This window comes from Cnephaeus nilssonii (genome assembly GCF_951640355.1).
Source record: "Cnephaeus nilssonii genome assembly, chromosome: 7".
Taxonomy (NCBI): Eukaryota; Metazoa; Chordata; class Mammalia; order Chiroptera; family Vespertilionidae; genus Cnephaeus; species Cnephaeus nilssonii.
In genome coordinates, this window is record NC_137078.1 from 58507510 (window position 1) to 58531132 (window position 23623).

General features: G+C 38.7%; 1 protein-coding gene across 1 annotated transcript in view; it reads right to left on the reverse strand.

The window, feature by feature from the left end:
- Positions 1-4159: 4159 nt before the first annotated feature.
- The window catches only part of UBE2U (ubiquitin conjugating enzyme E2 U), a gene marked incomplete at both ends in the record, with an annotated part of 51834 nt that continues 32370 nt past the window's right edge, over positions 4160-23623 (reverse strand). The window contains 3 exons of the mRNA XM_079777828.1: positions 4160-4314; positions 10972-11054; positions 20356-20437. Coding sequence (XP_079633954.1) covers positions 4160-4314; positions 10972-11054; positions 20356-20437 — 320 coding nt within the window. The remainder of the gene's footprint in view (positions 4315-10971; positions 11055-20355; positions 20438-23623) is intronic.

Genomic DNA, 23623 nt, shown 5'->3' on the forward strand with positions numbered 1-23623 from the left:
GTGTCCCTCAGTAGATGAGTGGATAAAGAAGTTGTGGTACATTTACACAATGGTATACTACTGGGCTGTAAAAAATAAGAAAATCTTACCTTTTGCAACAGCATGGATGGACCTGGAGAGCATTATGCTAATTTAAATAAGCCAGTCAGAAAAAGACAGGTACCACATGATTTTACTCATATGTGGAATCTAAGGAACAAAATGAACTAACAAACAAAATAGAGACAAACTCATAGATGGAGAGCAGGTTGACAGCTGTGGGTTTTTTTTTTGGGGTGGGGTTGGGTTGAGGGGTGGAGGAATTGAGCAAAAAGTTAAAAATAAGAGAAAAAACTTATGGACATGGATAACAGTGTTGTGATATATATACTAGAGGTTCAGTGCATGCATGGGGCGGGGGGGGGGGTGTCCCTCAGCTCAGCCTGAACCCTCTCCAATCTTGGACATCCCTCTCACAATCCAGGACTGCTAGCTCCTAATTGCTCACCTGCCTGCCTGCCTGATTTCCCCTAACCACTTCTGCCTGCCAACCTGGTCGCCCCCTAACCACTCCCCTGATGGCTTGATTGACGCCTAACTGCTCCCCTGCTGGCCTGATCACCCCAACTGCCCTCCCCTGCTGGCCTGATTGCTTCCAACTGCCCTCCCCTGCTGGCCTGATGGTCCCGAACTGCCCTCCCCTGCCAGCTTGATGGCCCCCAACTGCCCTCCCCTGCCAGCCTGATCTTGCCCCCAACTGCCCTCCACTGCCAGCCTGATGGCCCCCAACTGCCCTCCCCTGCTGGCCTGTTTGCCCCCAACTGCCCTCTCCTGCCAGCCATCTTGTGGCGGCCATCTTGTGGTGGCCATCTTGCAGTGGCCATCTTGTGAGGGCGTTGCATGAGGGACACCACCTAGGCTTTTATTATATAGGATATCTGAATTTTTATAAAGATACTAAGATAATTCAATGGAGAAAGAATATTTTGATACATTTTGATATATGATATACCCATGTAATCTTACTACTATAAAGATTGAGAACTTTGGGAGGTGACACATATATTCTCAATCTTGATAGTGGTAATGATTTCATACCTCACTAAAAACACCTAGCATCTTCTTCCAGAAGCAACTTTCTCAAGGTATTCTTGCTTATTAATAAAGCTTCCTTTTTTGTTACTTTCAAATTCACCCACCTGATAATTTACAGAGTTTATTTTTTAATACCAGATTCTAAGACAGTGAAATAACAACTTTTGTTTGAGGTGAAGAAATTATGGCAATTGTTGATATGTGGGTCCTATATTATGAAATATCTCTAACATGAAATATTTCTGGTTGGCTTACACTTTGAAGGTTTAGGAGGAGAGTCAGATGAACAATCAATTTTAATATAACAGAGAGAGACAGAGAGAGAGACAGACAGAGAGAGAGAGAGAGAGAGAGAGAGAGAGAGAGAGAGAGGTGCGCCTGAGGACTGAAGAGGAATGAAGATGATCCCTGGATTGAGTTTTAGGGACAAATAGGAATTCACCAAGTGAAGAAGGGAAAAGGCATTCCAGGTAGAGAAGATGGCATAAACACAGGAGTCAGGGAAGCAGGAAAAAGCATGTTACATGTGGGAGTTTGGTAACATTAGGCACAAGATGGGGAGTTGTGGTGGATGAGCTTGGAGAAGATAGGTGAGGGTTGACATGAAGAGTATTATAATTTGGGCATTATCCACTAGGCAGAGATTTTCTGAAGAATTTTAGGAAGGTAAATACTGTCATCAAAGAAAAGTATAATCCCATCTATCAATTAAGAGGGCTTCATAATATAAAGTGATGGTAAGAACAGAAACGAGAAGATGGATTTAAGACATCTAAAACACCATATTGCCAGTCCTGGTGACCAACTGGCCATAAGTGAGAGAAGTCTATAATGATACCCAAGTTTTAATCTTGGGATTGTTCCCTTAGCTAAAAAAAGGAATACAAGAAGCAGAAGGAGGTTTGGTCGAGATGGAAAGAAGAGAAAGAAAAGAGTTTAAGTTGGGCATTTTGAGTTTCAGATGCATGGTGGATGTTAAAGTGAAGATAATTTTTAATGCAGGAAGGAAAAAAGTCAGAGAATGAGAATATGCATGGGTGGTAAATTCTGATTGTGGCAAGATGGCCCAAGAAAAATGTGCAGAGAAGAGCACTGGGCTGGAAACTGAAAGAACTTTTCACCAGGGGGCAGAGGTAGAAAAGAAATCCTATTGAAGATTCCGAATGAACAGCCACAGATATAGTGAAGGTAATTAAACCATATTGTCCTAGTGACTCATGTTCTCTACATTTTCTTCCCGCACCTCCCACTTTCAGCCCCAGGTGTTCTGGCTGTAGAAAAAGCAAGCAATAAATGCAACTTCTTTGTGTGTGTGTGTGTGTGTGTGTGTGTGTGTGTGTGTGTGTGTGTGTGAGAGAGAGAGAGAGAGAGAGAGAGAGAGAGAGAGAGAGAGAAAGAAAGAGAGAGAAGATTAAGTAGAAAGGATAAAATATAGTATATGGCAGCTGATATCAAGGAAATATTTTTTTGTTGACCATCATGATCCTTTTGGCTTGAATTTTTGATGACTGCTGTTTATCTATTGACAGTACATATGTTTGTCTTCCTGTAAAACCATAGGAGAGGAGTCAGAGGCCTGGCTTCTGTAGTTGTGACCATCAATAAAATGCATCTTTTAATTACGTTGTATAGTTCCACTGAGGTATAAGGTGGGCCATTCACAGTGGCACTTTCCATTGGGCATAAAAAGAATTTTGTCATCAAGTTGGGTCCTTGGCTGTGCTTTGACATTGCCAAAAGGAGGGGGAAATCTGGGTTAGCTGCCAAAATTTTGTAGCTTTGGTTGGGGAGAAAAACAAAAGTGTTAGGCATTGCAATCAGTTGGGGCCGTATTGTCTGAACTAGCACAGGCAGACTTGAAAATATATAGCTAGCCAGGGAAGTATACAGACACCAGGGTACATGTAACAGAACTCTTTTCTTTCTTCATAGAAACTAAAATCAGCTTCCCTAGAAACAGGGGACATACCTATTTAATAACTAGGTCCAAGCTCATGCATATCTATCTATCTATCTATCTATCTATCTATCTATCTATCTATCTATCTATCTATCCATCCACCCATCCATCTATACAAACATACTCATATCTATTGATATTTATGGTGTTTGTGGGGAGACATTGTGAAGGTAGGTAAGTCTCAAAATAAGTCTCTCTGAAGGCAAGGCAATAAACATTTTTTAAAAGAGAAATGATCAATAATATTACAAATAGCTCAGAGGCCCAGTAAGATAAGGCATCTGTTGATTTGGGCAATATAGAAGAAGTCTTTTGTGATCCTGATGAATTTTAATTGAACAGCATAAGTAGAACATAGATTTTATTTGCAATGGGTGAAAATGTAAAGTGAACTAAAGAAATAAAGAGAGTAAATGACAGACTATGATGATTAAATCTGACTGAGACAATGTGAACGATACAGTGTTGAGGGAAGTAGAAATGCAGGATCATAGGTAGAGACATATTTTGGAATAGGAGCGACACAAACACATTTGCAGGTTGAGGTAACACAGCAAAAAGCAGGGAAGAGAATACAGACATGAGAATATGAGGAGAGGGCTGGTCAAAGAGAAAACAGAGCGTGCATTTTGGAAGCAAACAGAAGGGGAAGGTGGACGGATGACCTTGCATCCCTTGAATGTGGAGGGGAAAAAGACATTAAGCAAAATGGATGTAGATAAATATAAAGATCCCTCTGTTTGGGTTAATGTCCAGATGCTGAAGATCCTGAGAGCTCCCCTTCTATCCCAGCCTCTCCTGGCCCATGCCCTGACTGCAGAAACTTCTATCCAGTCGCTTACCAACTGTGGCTATAATACCGTTGATTGGAATGCCACAATGAACACCCCTAACTTGGCTAACTTGGGTTCAAACAACGAAGTGGAGCTCAAAAAAATTCAAAGGATCAGAGTCACCGATTTTTACTCATATTTATAATTTGTACTTGCGGTGAGAGGATGAGACCACCTTGGGGGGGGAATAAATGGAATCCAAGTGCTGAGAGTCTTCCAAAGTTGCTGCAAGAAGCTGAGCTGTGGTTGAGGCTGTTGCTTTTTTAAATCCTGGAGCCGTCGGCTTAAATGTCTAAATATCTAAAATATCTGAATCAAGAGTATTGGCCCAGTTGACCAGGTCCTCCACTTCCTCCTCCCATGGCTCATGTATGTGCTCATCGTACTCTTCCCACTCCTCCTCTGCTTCATACGTCTTTAAGACAATCTCTGTTTCAGATAGTGAATCTAGAGAATAACACAACAGAACTGCAATAAGAAATACGAAAAACAGAAATGTAATAGACATGGTAGGAAATACAATAAAAAGAGGAGCATTCCTGCATTTGTAGCATAATTCCTAAGGTCATGTGAATGAACGCAAGCAACCTTTTTAAACTTTCTAAATTTTAAGCCTTGCAATTAACTTTTTTTGTTAGAAATCATTCTCTCCATTTTGGTCAATCTTTGTAGTCTTGGTTGGCTTATTCATTTAATAACATACTTACTGAGTCCCTGCCACGTGCCAGTAGATGTGCAAGGAAAAAGGTGTGCAGGAGTGCTCTAGCAGCACAAGGATGGGATCGCTGTGTCTAATGAGAACAGAAGCGGACTTAGAAAGCGGAGGGCAAAGAAGAGGGCAGGAGAGAGGACACAGCACATGCAAAGGCACAAAGGTACGTGAGGACCTGACAGGTTTGGAGGTAATCAGAGTTGGTACGTCCGTATTTTCATTGGGCCAGGTGCTGCGCTAAGCAGTCTAAATGTATAACGTTATTTAACTTAGACACAATCCTTGTGACGGGCAGGTATTATTATCCTTATTGTATAGAAGAGTAAATCTAGACTGAGTGCCCTGCAGTAACCTGTCCAATGACTTCTAGCTAATAAGAATTGCTCCCAGGTCCATGGAGTCCAACATCGCCGTGTTAAAGTGCATGGAGGCGTCAGCGGAGCTGCCTGGCTGAGCTGAGGCCAGATTAGGAAAGCCTCATATGTCATGCAAAGGAGTTTCATCTCTTGGAGGGGTATTGTGAACAGGGAAATAAACTGATTACATCTTTTAAAGAATAATACAGATATACCAGGAGTATCTCTATTTCTCAGTATTTCTACTCAGCATGGGGAACTTGCTTTCTAGGGATGAACCTTAGTTGGTGCTACTTATACTCCCTCTACAACCCTGTTGCACTTCATCCCTTCTACCTAGTTGCCACCTAATTCATTGCCTAGTATGGGTTGCAGGATAAATTCTGTTGGTCTCCAATGTTCATTCCCCCATTTCCATATCAAATGAACTAGTAATATTCATTGCCTTCAAATTGTGCTATAGATGAAGGTTATGAATAAATTGTTCTCTTAGTCTCTTTGGTACAGAAAGGTTTGAGGAGAAATTGGAGTTTAGACAGCTGCCATTATCCTATGAGGTCTCCAATGATCACATTTTTATCTTTGCGCTTTAGTGTTAGTCTCTAGCTTTCATTATTTTAAAACTAAATTGTTTTTCCCTTGAGAAAACCTTCTACTTTATTTTCTATGAACATATCACTAATGGAACTAACGCCAGTTTTTTTTCAAACTGTGTTCAGGCCTTCCTAAATTCACATGCTTTTGGTTATAGGAAATACAGAGCCCAATTCAAATCGATTTAAGCAATAGAGAAATGTCTCACCTCACAGGAGAGAAAAGTCAGAGCAGGGCAGGACTGAACGACACGGTGCCTCAACAATGGCATTAAGGACAAGTTCTCTTTACTGCTCCGCTTGGCCATCTTTGGTGTCATCTTCGGACGGACAGCAAGAGAGATGTGGCCATTCTAGCACCACTCACATCAGACATGGCAACATCCAGAGAAGAAAAAGGGGGGTCTTCGCTCCAGGGTCTCATTTTTAAGAGTAGAAAAACCATCCTCAGAGGCCCCCAATATATTCCCTTTCAGGCAAGATTGCCATACCCCACTCCTAAACTAGTTGCTGGCAAGGAAAATGGGATTAGCTGGCACCAGTTGTTGGAGTGGAATGAATGTTGAGTGTCAATCATTTTAACCATTTGCCCTCTAGTCCCTACCTTGTTTTATTTTTTATTTTTAAGAAAGACCACCAACAACTCCCAGGAAACATAAAAAGAAATCCTGGTTAGATTAGCAGAGCTTAATGCAAAATAAGCATAGAAATGATTTCTTATGAGATAGAAAAAATAAATACTATTTTGAACTTCTTTCCTCCAGAAAAACTTAAGTATTATAAATCCCTTTGCGAAAACTTGGATTTATTGGTGGGAATCATTATCTGTGTTACTGTGTTAAAATAAGTTATGAAAGCACAAATTATATTTGCCTTATAGTTTGTCTTTCTTGGGATGGATCCCAGAAACTCTGCTTCTTCTAATTTTTTTTTATCTTAAAAAATTAGTTACTGAAGATATTAACATATGTTCTGATGGGTGGGCTCTGATGATTATCAAATGGTTTTTTATTTCCACTCACTTCTGTATCAGTCTGCATTCAGTTAGGAAAACAGAGCCACTATAAGTAATACAGAAATGAGGGGTTAATAAAGGAAACTGGGCTTATACAGGTGTGGAAGTCCTGGGGGAACGAAGGTATTGAAGGCTACAGCTGCAGAACTGGAAGACCAGCCTCTATGTCTCTACCTACTTTAACCTGATGCACTGACATGAGTGGGAAAACCAACTTATGGGGAAACCAAGTAGCTGCACCCATGCTGCCACCCGAAGTGGGACAAAAATCCATGATGGATGTGTTTATGAAGCCATCATATCTGTAAGGTGAGAGTTTGTGAAGAGTTGCATGAAAGAAGGCTGCCGTGTACGGTATACACACGTTCTCAAGAATAATGATCTCCCTGAATAGCCACAGCAATCTTGAAAAAGGAAAACAAAGTGGGAGGAATCACGCTACCTGATATCAAACTATACTACAAAGTCATAGCAATCAAGACAGCATGATACTGGCATAAAGACAGACACACAGATCAATGGAACAGAACAGAAATAAACCCACATATATATGGTCAATTAATATATGACAAAGGAAGCAAGAATATAAAATGGGGTAAAGATAGTCTATTCTAAATGGTGTTGGGAAAATTAGACAGATACATGCAAAAAAAAAAAAAAGAAAGAAAGAAAAGAAAAGAAACTACACCACCTTCTTACATCATATACAAGAATAAACTCAAAAATTAAAGACTTAACTATAAGACCCCAAACCATAAAACTCCTAGAAGAAAACATAGGCAGTAAATGTTCTGACATTTCTCTTACTAATATTTTTTCTGATATATCTTCTCACACAAGGGAACCAAAAGAAAAAAAATAAACAAATGTGATTACATCAAACTAAAAAGGTTTTCAAAGGAAACCATCAACAAAACAAAAAACAACCTACTAAATGGGAGAACATATTCACCAATGGTATATCTAATAAGGGGTTAATATCCAAAATTTATAAAGAACTCAGACAACTCAACACCAGAAAACAACAACAATTCTCCAATTAAAAAATGGACAAAGGCCCTGAATAGGCACTTCTCTAAAGAGGACACAGAGATGGCCAATAGACATATGAAAAGATGCTCAATGTTACTAACCCTCAGATAAATGAAAAATAAAACCACAACAAGGTATCACCTCACATATGTCAGATTAGCTATTATCAATAACTCAACAAACAAGATGTGTTGGCTAGGATGTGGAGAAAAGGGAACCCTCGTGCACTGTTGGTGGGAATGCAGACTGGTACAGCCACTGTGGAAAACAGTATGGAGTTACCTCAAAAAATAAAAATAGAACTGCCTTATGACCTAGAAATTCCACTTCTGGTATATATATGAAGAAACCCCAAACATAATTTGAAAGAATATATGTACCCTTATGTTCACTGCAGTGTTATTTACAATAGTCAAGTATGGAAGCAACCCAATAAAAAATAATGATATCTTATGTGACAGCATGAATGGACCTAGAGAGTATTATGCTAAGTGAAATAAATCAGACAGAAAAAGACAAATGCCATATGATTTCTCCTATATGTTGAATCTAAAGAATAAAATAAGTGAACAAACAAAACAGAAACAGACTCATAAATTCAGAGAACTGAGGGTTTCCAGCTCACCTTTCTTTATATTTCTCACTCATCATGGACTTACTCCCCCCTTTCCAAAATGAAAGCTGCTAAAAGCATGCCAACTCTACTTCATTCATTCACTCATTCATTCATGAACAATGAATACCTATTATATGTGCTGTGGTAGATTAGGGGTAAGCAGCCCCTTCCCTCAGGAGGTCACTTTCTATTGAAGAGTCTAGACCTGTAGTAAAGGGACTAGTATCACACAGCATGTGTGGAGGGTAAAGTCTAAGGTGGTCTGTCATGATCCCCAAATTTTAGTGTTCATACCTTTATGTAATCTTTTCCCTTTTAAGTATGGGTGGGACCTGTGATTTTCTTCTAATCAATAAAATATGCCAAAGGTGAGGAATCTCACTCCCATGATTATGTTACAATACATAATATTCCATCTTGCTATCGGACTAGCTCTCAAGACTCTCCCTGCTGCCTGGCTGAATGAAAAGGCTATGTTGTGAAAGCTCACATGGCAATGAACTACAGGCAGACTCTAGGAGTTGAGGGAGGGCTCCAGCATATAGCTAATGAGAAGCTTGGGGCTCTATTCTAAGAACAGAAGTAAGTGAATTCTGTCAACAATCTTAGAGAGCTTGGAAGCAGATTCTTCCCCATTCAAACCTGCAGATAAGAATGCAGCCCAGCTGATTCCTTGATTGCAGTCTTATGAAATCCCAAGCAGAGGATCAAGTTACACTGTGCCTGGACTCTAGGCACACAGAAACTGTGAAATAATAAATGTGTTGTTTTAAACCATTAAGCATGGGGTAATTCATTACATAGCAATAGAAAAGGAATAGAGCATGAAGTGGTATGATAAAAATGCTCTGAGAGAGACCACATGGGAAGTTTCCTAGAGAAGGTCATACATGAGCCGAATCTCAAAAGATTAGTAGGTACTAGAAAAGAAAAGAAAGGAAAAAAGTTTGTTTGGATTGGGAGTACAAGAAAACATACTGTACGTGTCAATTTTTTTTTAATTGAGGAAGGAAATAAACAACATGACCCTAGTTCTGTGTGGTGTTTAGGGAGTGAATGAGGGAGTAGTAAGAGATATCACTGAAAAGGCAGATATTAGAGCAGTAAATACTTTGCCATGTCAAAGAATCTAAATTTTATCCTGAATGAAATGGGAAACAAAGGGTTTTAGAGTTGGTAAAACAAAAGCAGAGTTGAGCTGTAGAAAGCAGTCTGACAAAGCATGGGCAGAAATTGTATTCATCAACTTCCCCAGTTGATCTCTTTCTATTGGTGAAGATGGTGGGCATGTTGGAGGATAGTGATTGTAGAAAGGAGTGGAGAATTCATGGAGGAAGCATAGAGTAAGGTTGGAAAAGGCAACATTTCTTACCATTTCTTGGAGGGAGCCTGGAAGAAGGCAGAGTTGAATAGAGAAACTGAGGCTGGTGACTTAGAGAAGGAAATGACTGAGTGGTATACCAAAACAAGGAGGAGGAAGAGAAGTAGGATTTGAGCCAGGGAAAAGAAAGTTAGAGATATGAGTGCAGAATCATTGAATGAGGGTTATTGCTGTGCTAACCTTATATGCTAACTAGAGGCCTGGTGCACAAAATTCGTGCATGGGGGGGTAGGGGGGGACGGGTGTCCCTCAGCCAGGCCTGCACCCTCTCCAATCCAGGACCCCTCGGACATCCCTCTTGCAATCCGGGACTGCTGGCTCCTAACTGCTCTCCTGCCTGCCTGCCTGCCTGATCACTCATAACCACCTCTTCCTGCTGGCCTGATGCCCGACTACTACCCTGCTGGCCTGATCGCCCCTAACTGCCTCTGCCTGCTGACCTGATCTCCCCCTAACTGCCCTCCCCTGCAGGCCTGATCGCCCCTAACTGCTACCCCCTGCCGGCCTGATCACCCCTAACCGCCTCTGCCGCCGTGGCTTTGTCCGGAAAGACATATGGAAAATGTCGGGAAGATGTTTGGTCTAATTAGCATATTACCCTTTTATTAGTATAGATGTGTTTAAAGAACAGGGGACAGGAAAACAATACTTAATACTTATAGTACTTCCCAGTTCATAAAAATTTTTACATACATGGAGTAATTTAGTCACAAGAATCCTGTGAGATAGGGCAGCATATCAGAAACAAATACTTATTAAACATTTTTTTATGTACCCAGTGCTACCTGAGAATGAAAAGACTGAAACTCAGAGGTTAAGTGACTTTGCCATGACTACATAGAGCTGTTATCTAACCCCAACTTCTCTGCCCCCAAATGTCTTGCTTTGCCTTCTGTACTAGCTGATTTCTATTATAAATTACTAGCTGTCTCTTCCTCCTTAAAATCTGCCTTCAACCTATCCCAAATGTTTCTTTGAAAAATGTCATTTCTAAAAGAACACCAAAAACAACTCAACTAACATTATTCCTTTCTTTTCAGCCATATTTCATATATCGTTGAGTCTATAATGAGTATTAGGGAAAAGTTTACTGTTTTGCTTGTTTTAAATACTTGTACACATTTTGAAACTTAGCCTTAGATTTTCAAATTGTATATTATAGTGTAGTGGGCTTGAAAGTATAAGTAATTAAAATTTTTTCAAAGCTCCAAGTGTTATGTAAGTAATTTACTTTTAAAAAACATTGTTAGTCAGAAAGAGTTAAAGCAACTTTAAAAAACACAAGATTAAGCCTCACATATTGAAATTTATTTAAAGTAACAAAAAATTAAATTTATTAATGTGAATAATATTTTAGTTCTAAAAACAAAGCAAAACAAATAGGCTGAACTCAATTTACCTGAATTTGGGGAGGGATAAATTCTGTGGCTTTGATGCTGGGCTTTAGTTTCTCTAGTATACTGAGCCTTGGCAGCAGGATACCTAGAATAAGAAAAAGAAGAAATTATGTAACTTCCCAAATGAATTTTGGGATGCTTACATTACTTTTGAGAAAAATAAGGCTAACAAATGAAATGAAACAGATGAGTAGAGCAATGGGTTTTGAACATGGTGCCATTCTGAGTGTTGACTAATGCAACAGTAAACTGAAATTGTTCCAATTTGTGTTTCCCAACAGAAGAGTAGTTAGAAAAGCAAATGAATATGGTATAAGATTAATATTGTAACAATAATAAAAAAAACCATCATTTGGTATAGCAAGGTGTATTGGTTTCCTATACAAATGGGGCTCCATAATAAATGACCCCAAACTTGATGGTATAAAATAAATTTATTTTCATAGTTCTGGGGGCTAAAGTCTGGAATCAGGTGTTAGGGCCATGCTCCCTCGTTAGGCATTTGGGAAGAATCCCGCCCTGTCTCTTCCTAACTTCTGCTGGCTCCCAGTGATTCTTAGTGTTCCTTGAATTGTAACTGCATCACTCCAATCTCTGTCTCTATCGAGATATGGCCTCTTCCCTGTGTGTATCTATGTCCTCTCCCTTTCTTATAAGGACACCAGGCATTGAATTTAGGGCCCACATTACTGCAGTATAACCTCATCTTAACTAATTATATCTGCAAACATCCTCTTTCTGAAAGAGTTTGTGTATGCTGGTATTATGTTTCCCTTGAATCTCTGCAAAAATTCTCCACGAGGCCACCTGGGCTTGGAGTTGTCTTTACGTGAAGGTGTTTAAGCTATTAATTCAATTTCTTTATGAGGCATAGGATTATTCAGGTTATCCATTACGTTTTAAGTGAGCCTTGGTAGATATTGTCTTCCAAGAAATTTGTTCACTTCATATATGTGGTTGAATTTATTAGTCTGAAAAAGTTTTTATTGTAACTTCATTTTAGAGAGAGATTTTCACTGGGTATAAAATCTAGGTTAACTATTTATTTCTTTTGAGCACTTTAAAATTGTCATCCATTATCTTTTGGCTTACAAGTTTTCTGACATGAAGTTATTGGTTGTTTTTATCTTTGTCCCATTACATGCAGTGTGTGTTTTCTTTTCACCCTTTGCTGCTTTGAAGATTTTTCGTTTTATCACTGACTTGCAGTGATTTTATTGTGGCACATTATAAGGGACCTTGGTATAGTTTCTTGGGATCCATTGAACTTGCTGTCTGCGTTTATAGCTTTTATCAATTTTAGAAAATATTCAACCATAATTATTTGTTCACATTTTTTTCCTGTCACTTCTTTTCTGAGACATCAATTACAAGTAACTTACACAACTTGATATTGTCATACAGCTCACTGAGGCTCTTTCTCCCCCTCCCCTCATGCTTACTTGTAAGAGTTTATATTGCTACCCTTTCAAGTTCATGGGCCATTTTTTCTACAGTGGCTAATTTGCTGTTCTTTCCATATAGTGTGAATTTAAAACATTTACTCATTTATTTTGGCTCTAGATAGACTTCTGTATATCTTCCATTTCTCTTCATTATATTTATTATGATTTTCTTTATATTTTTTTAATATATATTACAAGATGCTTAGTAGCTGCTTTAAGGTCCACATCTACAAGTTCCATCATCTCCATCATTTATGGATCTATTTAAATGATAGAGATTTCTTTTGGTTATGGGTTATATTTTCTTGCTTATTTAATATGACTGGTGATTTTGAATAGAATGAAGGATATTGTAAATTTTATTTGGGGGGCATTTAATTTTGTTATATTCTTTTAAATATGGTTGCCCATTGTTTCAGTTTTTGTTCTACTGAACAAGATGCAGCTAATATCTTGCAAATCAGTTTGGTAACTTCAAGACTTGTGTTTGAGCTCACTAGACCAGCTTTTATTTGGGGGATAACATAGCCTCACTATTAAGGCTTGACCCTTCTGAAGTCTCTAACCAATGTCCCTTGAATTAAGAGGTCTTGCCACTCTATCTAGCAGGAAGACAAACTATTTCTAGCCCTTTGTGAGCCTGATGTGTGCACTAAAGCAATCAATCAATCAATCAATCATTAGAATCTTCTTTTCCTCAGAACAAACATGACTTTAGAAAATAGCATAACTTGACTTTATTAAAAAAAAAACTTGATGACTAATATTTCCTTTTTCATTCACACATTTGTCTTCCTAATTAAAAACAAAAGTGTTGACTCAGCCAGCATGGCTCAATGGTTGAGCATCAACCCATGAACCAGGAGGTCAGGATTCCCTGTGAGGGCGCGTGCCCAAGTTGCGGGTTGCGTGTTCCATCCCCAGTAGGGAGCGTGTAGGAGGCAGCCTGTCAACGATTCTCATCATTGATGTTTCTCTCTCTCTCTCCCTCTCCCTTCCTCTCTGAAGTCAATAAAAATATATTAAAAAGCAACAACAAAGAAAAACAAAACAAAACAAAAAACCAACAAAAGTGTTTAGGATTACTAAAGAGCAAATTAAATGCTTATAAAGGAAAATGCCATATATTAAGTTAAAAATAAAACAAAAGACCCTAATGCGTGTGTTCATTTTAAATTTTCAGTAACTTTGGTAGCAATGTAAAGGACCACACATTTGAAAACATAGCTTTATGTACATTACAAGAGCCATAAAACTTACTGTATCCTAAAATCTAGTAACCTGACTTTCTGTAATACGTACTAAGGGAACTTCTTGGTTTCCTTGTGGTTCCTCCTTTCAGGCGGCCCACAATCTAATACACCCTGTGCAACTGGAGCAGTCCTCCCCCACTCTGCTTAGACCACGGCCTGCGCCAAGCTCCGTGTGGTATTTCTGTGGCCACGATGGGGAGAGTGAGAGTGGGGTGGGCTGTTGAGAGGGAAGGCATGAGAGAGAGGGAGAGAAAGAGACAGGGGAAATCCCTCAAAAGAGTGTTCTATGTGGGAGCACTATTAAAGGAGCAATTTTCTTTACAAAAAAAAAAAGTCCAATATATGTTTTTGACTTGGTATCGAAACCCCTTTTTGAGGAGAGACCAAGGGGAAAGCAGCTGTAAGCCCCAGTATTTATAGCATAGGACGCTCCACCAGATTCTGTGCTACAACCAGAAAGCTATGGCAAAGTCTTGGGGCTACATCCAGAGAGAAAAATTGATGAAATGAATTATATCCATAGAAGGGAACAATAAAGAATATGGAACTCGTTTTAAAAAGCAGTTGAAAGAACTGGGTGTGTGTGTGATACTGTGACTTCTAATAATACATTTGGTCTTTGTCCCTGTTTCTGGCACAGAGCTCCCAACCCCCTTGGAATTACCTAAGTGATGACAGCAACAATGGTGTCTCTTGTTATGAGGTTAATGAGGTGACTTTTGGACCTCACCCAAGGATGGGGGGCTGCTTACCAGTAGGAGCCAACCATGTGGTTTTCGGATTGGAACTTTCAGTCTCACCCCCTGATGGCCAATAGCTTAGTCAATCATGACTACATAATGAAACTGCCATAAAAATCCAAATAAGGACAACTCAAGGTTGTTGTTTTTTTCTTCTTTTTTTTTTTTTTGAGAGATAGAGAGAGAGAGAGACCGACCACATTAGGGAACTAAAATGCTCTCACGTGCCCTGGGCTGGGCCCCACGCTCCACAGGAACAGAAGCTCCTCTTTGGAGACCTTTCCCTGTATATCTCTTCATTTGGCTATTGATTCATAAGCTTGTAATAAAGGATCCCTGGAAAATACAGACATGGGAAAAATACAGACAAAGGATACTAATAAATCCGTAATCTAGTGAGGCAAAAGGTGTTTGTGTTCTAGCAGATTAATCAAAACTGAGGGAGGGGTTCATGGGAACTTCTAAATTATAGTCAGTCAGTCTGAAGTGCAGGTAACAACTGGGTTTGCAAGTGGCATGTGAAGTGGACGATGGACTGAACCCTTGACCTGTGGAATCTGATGCTCTCTCTGGGTAGACAGCGCCGGAACGGAGCTGAAGTCTCCGACACTGAGCTGGCGTCTGAGAATTGCTGGTTGGTGTAGGGAAGCCTCCATGCATGCGTTAGAATCGGGTGGAAAAGCCCTTTTTAAGTGTATCTATTCAGGAAAAGAGAAAACTTGAGGGGAGGTGGGAGAAAGACATGCTAGCTGTTTTCTGAGACGTGAGCGATTCCACACAACAGCAGAGCCTCATCTGTGCTGCTCCCAAGGACAAGTGGTGATTCTTTCTTTTCTGCCATAACTGTGTCCCTGAACCATGTCTTCTACCTGTAGCCAGAAACGCCCCCGGGTTTTCACCTTGATCTGGTATCACCTTGATCTAATAGAAATATGCATGGGATGTAGCATCTGACAGGCCACTGAATGTGTAACCTTAGGGAATCGTTAAAAACTCTTTCTGTACTCTCTTTTTATAAAATGGAAATACTTTCATATTTTATGGATTTTTTTTTGCAGACAAATGTAAAAATACAAAGTAGGTGCTCAGTAAAATCTGTTATATATGTGAAAGAAATCTGGATGGTTGAATATCATAAGGTGTTGTTACATTTAAGCTAAAAGGAAGGAGGATGCGAGCTATTTGAATGCTTCTTGCAGTACTGAACTCATTCTGTCTAAAAACATCCAAGCGCAAACTAAGCAGTTGCTTGGAAGAAATTATTTTTAAAAAGAGATTCTCTCCCCTCCTCCCTTATTTATATTTTTTCCATGTCTATATTTTCAAGGGATCATTTCCCGGGCTAATTTTAGTGTCAATTTTCTTTTTAACCACAAGATGGCAGTCAAGGTTTGGGGAATAAAAAAAAAGCTAGAATTCCTCCTTAAAATGCATTAAATATATACTTATATAACCCTATAAAAAACAATGTTTAACCTCAATAACTCTGAAAGAATAGCACAAACACCCACTAAATTAATGTACCCAAGATAAATGTTCTCTATATAACTGGAGAAAAGAGAATCAAACATAGTTATGCTAAAGCAAGACCATATACTTTTGTGAGTTAAAACACATAAAGAATCACATACTGCAGGAACTTAGAAATAACACATATTAAATTCTTATTGTAAAATTAAATCCAGAGTATATTCTATAAACATAAGAAAGTTTTATGCTGGTGTTTGTCATAGCACATGTTAATTTTTTATATATAGGAGAAAGGAAGTAACATTGTTTAATAATAGACATTGAGTTTAACTCCAAACAAAACAAAACAAAACAAAAACTCCACAAACTTTTTTATAGGAGGTAGACTCAATTTGTGCTTGCAATTGGGTAGGCAATATTTTTACAGTTACCTGAAAATTAATAAGCACATATTAATATGCAGATTGGAAATGATCTAGTTTTCATTTATAAACACAATATGTGCTTATCTATAAGTTCAGGCAAGCTGATTAGTCTCTTTGTACCTCATGTTTCCCTCATTAGTAAACCACATATACTAGCCACCTCTGCTTTTCCAGAAAGGGAGGCTAAGACCCTTGCCTTAAAGCTGTGACTGTATAACAAGAAAAGTGCTTTGACTTGGAGTGTAGGTTGACTAGTTAGTTGGCTTTGAAGAAGGCTGATGGATATGATTGGGAGTTAAACTTAGAGATGTGTGTGTACACTTAGAGGTCAGCTCCACAACAGCATGGCCAGTATTATGTTAGGAAACAAAGGGAGAATGCCTGGAACACAGTAGGTGCTTTGCCATGTTAGTTCCTGCACTTCCTATGAATAGACAAGAGCAATACCCTTTTCTAAAGCTACATAGAATGTAAAACTTCTCCAGAATTGATAACTTTTATATAGATTACTTTCTGCCTGACAAATCTTAGATTACTGGCATAGATCTTTCCATTACCACATAAGCAATCATTAACTATAGATCATGACATAAAATAGTTTTATATGTGCATAAGTAAGAAAATTTAAAAAAATAGCTTGCACTGCTTCCTGATTTTGTATCTTTCAGTCTTTCTACAGAGAAAATATATGCAAACTACTGATTAGATTCTAGACTCACATTCTTCCCAGGTCTTGGTTAAAATAAAGCATTTGTACAAATAGCCAAAAGGCAGGCAAGACAATGGGAAAGAAAAAAAAAGCCTTAGAAATGAACACCAAATCAAATGATCAATTCATAATTATTTATGAGCAGCTTATAATGACAATGGATATCTAATAATAATAACTAAAAACATGGGTGGGACTTAAGAATTTGCGTAAAATATTTATGACAGTCATTTATATTTCCAGTTTTCAATCACTGTTCTATGACTACATCCTTAGAATTCCCTAAATAGAACCATAATCTCTACATTAGAATGGGCCGTAATAGAAGTCAGTACCTACATTTTATTTCTCTGAAAATTAACTGTCCTCACATTTAATCCTATTAAGTGGGAAAACAAGGTACACATTAAGTGTGCATCATTCTACAAACACTGCTTGAGTGCCTGCTAGTTGGACAGGTACTGTGCTAAGCTACAAGAATGGCCCTGCCCTGGTCACTCTTCATGAAGAGATGAAGTCCCACGCCCCGGGGGCTGAAAGAGCTAGGGAGAGAGTGCTTTGCAAGGAGAGGATGGCAGGGACCCTCTCACAAAGAGACAGCTCAGATGTATCTTCACGCCATCCTTGTGAAATACTTTGCCAAGCAGAAGAGAGTGTAGAGGTGAAGTGAAAAGGGGGAGGAAAAAATATGCATATAATGGGACTAAAATAAATGTAGTCATGATAGGTATTACTTTCCTAACGAGAAAATTTTTAAATTTTTACATGTTTCTGACAGACTATTTATATTTGAAAAGTTGGTGGGCATGGGCTTTTATCTCTCCCCACCCCCAAGGGACTAATATTTGTTGACTGTCCATATGTCAACAGTATATAATTTTATATATATGATCTCATTCAAGAGATCAAATGCAAGACAACTTTGGTCATATTATCTATATTTAATAGGCAAGGAAACAAACTCACTGTGGGTAAGACTTTCTCCAAGATCTGTCTGACTCTAAAGCACATGCCCTTTCCCCATGCAGCCTCCAAAGATTTTCCATCCGAAACTTGAACTAGAGCCACAGTAGGAAGAGCATGAGTAATAGAGAACCTCAGGAGAACTTACTATGTTCCAGATACAATTTGAAGCATTGTACACGTATTAATTTATTTAATCTGCAAAGGGGTGTAGGTACAGGAATTACTGTCCTTTAACAGAGAATGAAACTAAGGTACAAAGAATTCAGATAACTTGCCCAAGGTCACAGAGTGGATAACTGGCAGAGCCAGGATCCAATATAGGCAGTCTGGCTCCAGTGCCCATGCACTTAAGCATTCCACATTCCACATTTTCACTCAGACCAATCCTAACTCTAGACCACCAGCAAGGACCCTACTGGCAAGATAGCCCAGGCAGAAGGCACAAAGAGGTGAAAAGACCTTATGTCCCCAATAATAGAAGAGAATTTAGTGTGGCTGAAGAATTGGATCTTGATTGATGAGGGGATGGGAGGACAGAAGGAGGAGGGATATGAAGCAGGAAAGATAAGTCTCTCTTTTCCCTTAATGCTATACAGTTGAAAGATTCTCAATTTGCATTTTCGGTTTTGTTTTTAATAGGAAATTTCCGTGTAAGAAAGGCATTTTCAAACATAGAAACAGGAAGATGCATAATGGTGTGATGTTGCATGGACATGTAGACCAATCACTCACTTGCATAGATCCCCAAACATTTTCTACTTGTCTCTATGAATCGACCACTTCATTGTACCTCATATATTTTGATGAATATGAGACTTTTAATAATTATCTGAAAAAGTCGATTCCGCCATATTTTAGATTTTTGCATACTCAAATATTTATGTTACAATAAAATTATACAGATAAGTGTAATATCTTTTAAAAACTTTATTTAGTGTGGGTTGTTTTTTTTAGCTAATCAATTCCAATATTGAAAAGAAGCAAATATTATCTGATATAAATATATTCTCATCAACCACCAGATGGCAGAAGGTGTGAGAGTTTCATTCTGACAAGGTCACCACGCACATGATAATTTGACCTATAACTTCAAAATAATGTATTTGGAAAAATGTTCTAGCACTCAAACAGCTTGCAATTATTTCAGCCATATGTAGAAGTGGATGGATAAGTTGAAAATGACATGGTCCTACTTTTTCTAAATTTGGGGGTTTTGTGGGATGCTGGCATTACATAATGAATATATGATCAAACAAATAAAACAAAGCAGTTCTCTTAAAGGAAATAGAAGAGGAAGTCACGTCAAAGCAAAATGAACTTTATGTTCTAAGCATGTTTCTTTAACTCTTAAATGAAACTTAAAACATGACTTCAAGAAAAAACAACAACCATGCGTACATTTCAAATTCTGTTTAATAAAACTTCTCTACTACCTATAATTTATTCTGAAAACAGAAAGGCATCTAATGGAAGAGCTTTTCTCCACTTTGGCTTAAAGAGGAGTTGTTGCCAGAGTCAACTGGAAAAAGAATATCCTACTGAAAACCCAATCTGAAGTCTGATGCTGAAGGGCAGGAAAGTATATTTTAAGACCCTCGATTCCTACACAAATCCAAAATACAGCACATTATGTTTACTGATCCTGTATTTCCATCTGGAAAAGAGGTCACATGCTAACAAGTCAAAGATCTAAAATAATGAGGTAAATGAGGTTAATGCAAAAAAGAAAAAAAAAAGGAAAAGGGGGTGGTATTTAATTCCCCTAGCTTTGTGGTAGCACACTCAGTACTTTGAAGTAAGCCCACCAGGATAAATGATACTACAACCCAACCCACACCGCAGAGCGGAGACGAAGTCTTTGCTCTTGCATCATGAAGCAAAAAAACAAAAACAAAAACAAAAAACACAACTGCCTTTGGAAGTCAAGAGCCCAAGATGAGACTGAGATTCCTTCCTTAAGAGTCTGATTTCTGAAGATACAATCGTACTTTATTTCTGTACTTTACGACATACTTTCTCATTAGATGTCATATATTCGGTTCCTGAGTGAGAAATTTGTGGGAGAGGAAACATATTTGGAACTCTGAGAAGAATGAAAAGCTATTTGATGATATACAAACAAGTTAAGGTTTTTTTTCCTATTCCTCATGTTCTTTATCCATTTTTGGCAACCAATAGGTAGCAAAGATGTTTCCCACCTGGATTCATATGAAAGAGAAAAAAAATAATACTTCTTATTTTTGTTATGTTTAGAAAAAAAAGCATCAGTTCTTTCCAAAGGGTTTCTTCTGATGGTTCAGTTAGATAGTAGAAAGTGGAATCGTCGATCTTTTTCAAGTTAATAGGATAATATATTCCAGATACTTAAGATTACTTACTTTAAATTCCATTCTTTCTGATGTTTTCGCTCCATTTTCTTCCATTTATGATACTGTCCAATGAAACCTGGATCCTCTAGCACTGAAATTAGAGTATAAAAAAGAAGCTATATATGCATTCTTTAATGATAGTTCAAAGTTTAAAATAATCCACTTCTCATTAAGTTGATATGTGGCAATGATGTACATAATATACTACAAATCATGTGATAATGTTCAGAGACTTTCCATAGTTTTTCCTTTGGTAATATTGGATATTGTTTGAAATAAGTAGATTGTGACTTAAAAACTTTTCATTATAATGATATTTGTTTATGTATCATTTATAGTGATGAAGAAGGTGTCAAAATAACTCCTATAGAAACTATAGACACTTTAACAAAATTCTAACTTAGCACTTTAAGTAGCAAAGTAAAATCTTGGCGTTCGAAGTGACATTACAGATCTTGATCTTTCCCAAAGAATCTGCAACAGATGACCATCCAACCTGTAAATGAATCCTTTGCTAACAACAAAACACTCCCCTCTTTGTAGCTGAGGAGCTGCCTTCCCATTGACAGACGGAAAGTCACAGTGTCCTTCCTTCATCTGCGTGCTGAGTTTCCACTGGTCCAGGTCTGACCTCCGGAGCTGTTTGGTAAGCTCATTCCTCCCCCGGGGGAGAGAGCCCTTCTCATATTTGGCGATAGCTCTCAGGGCAGCCTCAGTCCCCACAACTATTTCTAAGACATGATTTTCCAGGGACCCAACCATCCTCACCATCCTGGTAATGACATTTGTTGATGCTCCTATTAAAGTTTGCATCCAGGACCAGCCCAGGATCTTAGTTTCATTTGAATAGCAAAGATGCAAGTCACTTACTACTTCCCTCAATCTGTGTGCTACATCTTGGATCTGCATTAGTATTTTGTGGAAATCACATTACACCACTTGCTCATATCTTTGTGGTTAATTATAAAACTTACGCCTTCAAATTCACATAAAATTTATTGACATCTATAATGTTAAGGCACTGGTAGATTTTACATAAAATACAATTAGATCCAGATCAAACACACATGTATACCATATCTATTTGTCTGTCTGTCAGTCTGTCTATCATCTCTCTGTTTCTTTTAATTGTCCTAGGTTTACAGTCGTGAACTATTTAACCAACTAGATGTCTCCACCAATCTTGCCAATATCTGAAACTTAGTTCTTACCAATGATTGATTATTCCCTTCTTGCCTGATGAAATTTGTCACTGATAAAAACATTTAAATTGAGTAATTTTCTTTTATTATTACATGATTTTCACTAGCAATGTTCCTATCGATACTTTAATTTCTTTTCTTGTGCCCTAGCCAGTTTGGCTCAGTGGATAGAGTTTCAGCCTTAGGACTACAGGGTCCTAGGTCCCATTCTGGTCAAGGGCATATGCCAGGGCTCCAGTAGGGGGCATGCAGGAGGCAGCCGATCAATGATTCTCATCATTGATGTTTCATTCTCTCTTCTCCCTTCCTCTCCGAAAGCAATAAAAATATTTAAAAAATTCTTTTCTTGCTTTAATCATACATAAGCACACACACACACACACACACACACACACACACACACACACACATATATATATATATATATATATATTCTTAGAGGTTTTATTAATATTGTTTTTATTGGTATTTGGATATATACTCCTCTCTTCCATTAAAGAAGGAAATCTGAGCTCCCAACAATTCTTAGTGAGGTCTCATTGTTTCCTTCAGATGATTATAATAACTAATATTAATAGAGTTTTTACTAAATACTAGGCTCTTGTAAAGCATGAATGCCATGGTTACCACTATAATACCCACTTTACAGATGAACAAACAAAAGATTGAGTAAAGCCTTCTCATTGTGACTATGTATTACTTAGACAAAATTTAAAATTCTAATCAAAGATAATTTATATATTCCCTTAATTTTTTGAAATTGCCTTTCCTACATTTTCTATTTGAATATGTACAGCAGTCTCTTTCTTATATATTACTAGAGGCCCGGTGCACGAAATTCGTGCATGGGGGGGTGTCCCTCAGCCCAGCCTGCACCCTCTCCAATCTGGGACCCCTCGAAGGATGTCCGACTGCCCGTTTAAAAGGGCAGTCAGACATCCCTCTCACAATCCAGGACTGCTGGCTCCCAACTGCTTCTGCCTGCCAGCCTGATCACCCCCTAACCACACTCCTGTCAGTCTGATTGATGCCTAACTGCTCCCCTGCCAGCCTGTTTGCCCCTAACTGCCCTCCCCTGCAGGCCTGGTCACTCCTAACTGCCCTCCCCTGCAGGCCTGGTCCCCCCCCAACTGCCCTCCCCTGCTGGCCTGGGTCCCCCCCAACTGCCCTTCCCTGCAGGCCCGGTCGCCTCCAACTTCCCTCCTCTGCCGGCCTGGTCACCCCTAACTGCCCTCTCCTGCAGGCTTGATCACCCCCAACTGCCCTCCCTTGCAGGCCTGATCCCTCCCAACTGCCCTCCCCTGCTGGCCTGATTGCCCACAACTGGCCATCTGTGGTGGCCATCTTGTGTCCACACGGGGAAAGCCATCTTTGACCACATGGGGGCAGCCTTCTTGTGTGTGGAGTGATGGTCAATTTGCTTATTACTCTTTTATTAGATAGGATGAAACCCCAAATGGCGTGGTCATCTTTCCTGACTATTCCCATTAATTTGACATCATTGACTTATTTTATTCATTGTTTTCTCTGCTGAAAGATTTTTTTAAAAAAGTCCCAGTATTTGTACAAACGTTTTATATGCCTATTTTATCCCTATAATTTTTTTCACTTATCTGTCTCTGACCACCTGCTTGTAAACTCCTCAGTAAGCTTACCATAGTACTTACCTTCTTGTCTCCAACACACAGTCCATTGCCTCAAGATAGAAGATGTTCAATAAATCATGTTGATTGGAGGAAAATAATGGAGGAATGAGGACAGGAGAAAAAGAAAGAGCTCAGGAGCACAGGAGAGAGATAAAGAAGAAAGGACCAGTAAGATTCTATCAGAGGTTCTTGAAGTTGAAATTCCCCCATCATTACCGTATCTTGGCCTTTGTGGTTTGTGATAGAAAATCAACTTCTACCGCCTCCATAACATTTCTTCCTTCCCTCCCAAGGATTACCAGGTATTGTTTCTACTCTGTTTTTGCCATGACACACCTCTTTTCCAACATCTGTATAGGTTGATCTTTAAAAAATTTTTTTTCTACTACTGGGACTGCCAATGTCCAAAGAAATATAATAGCACCAACT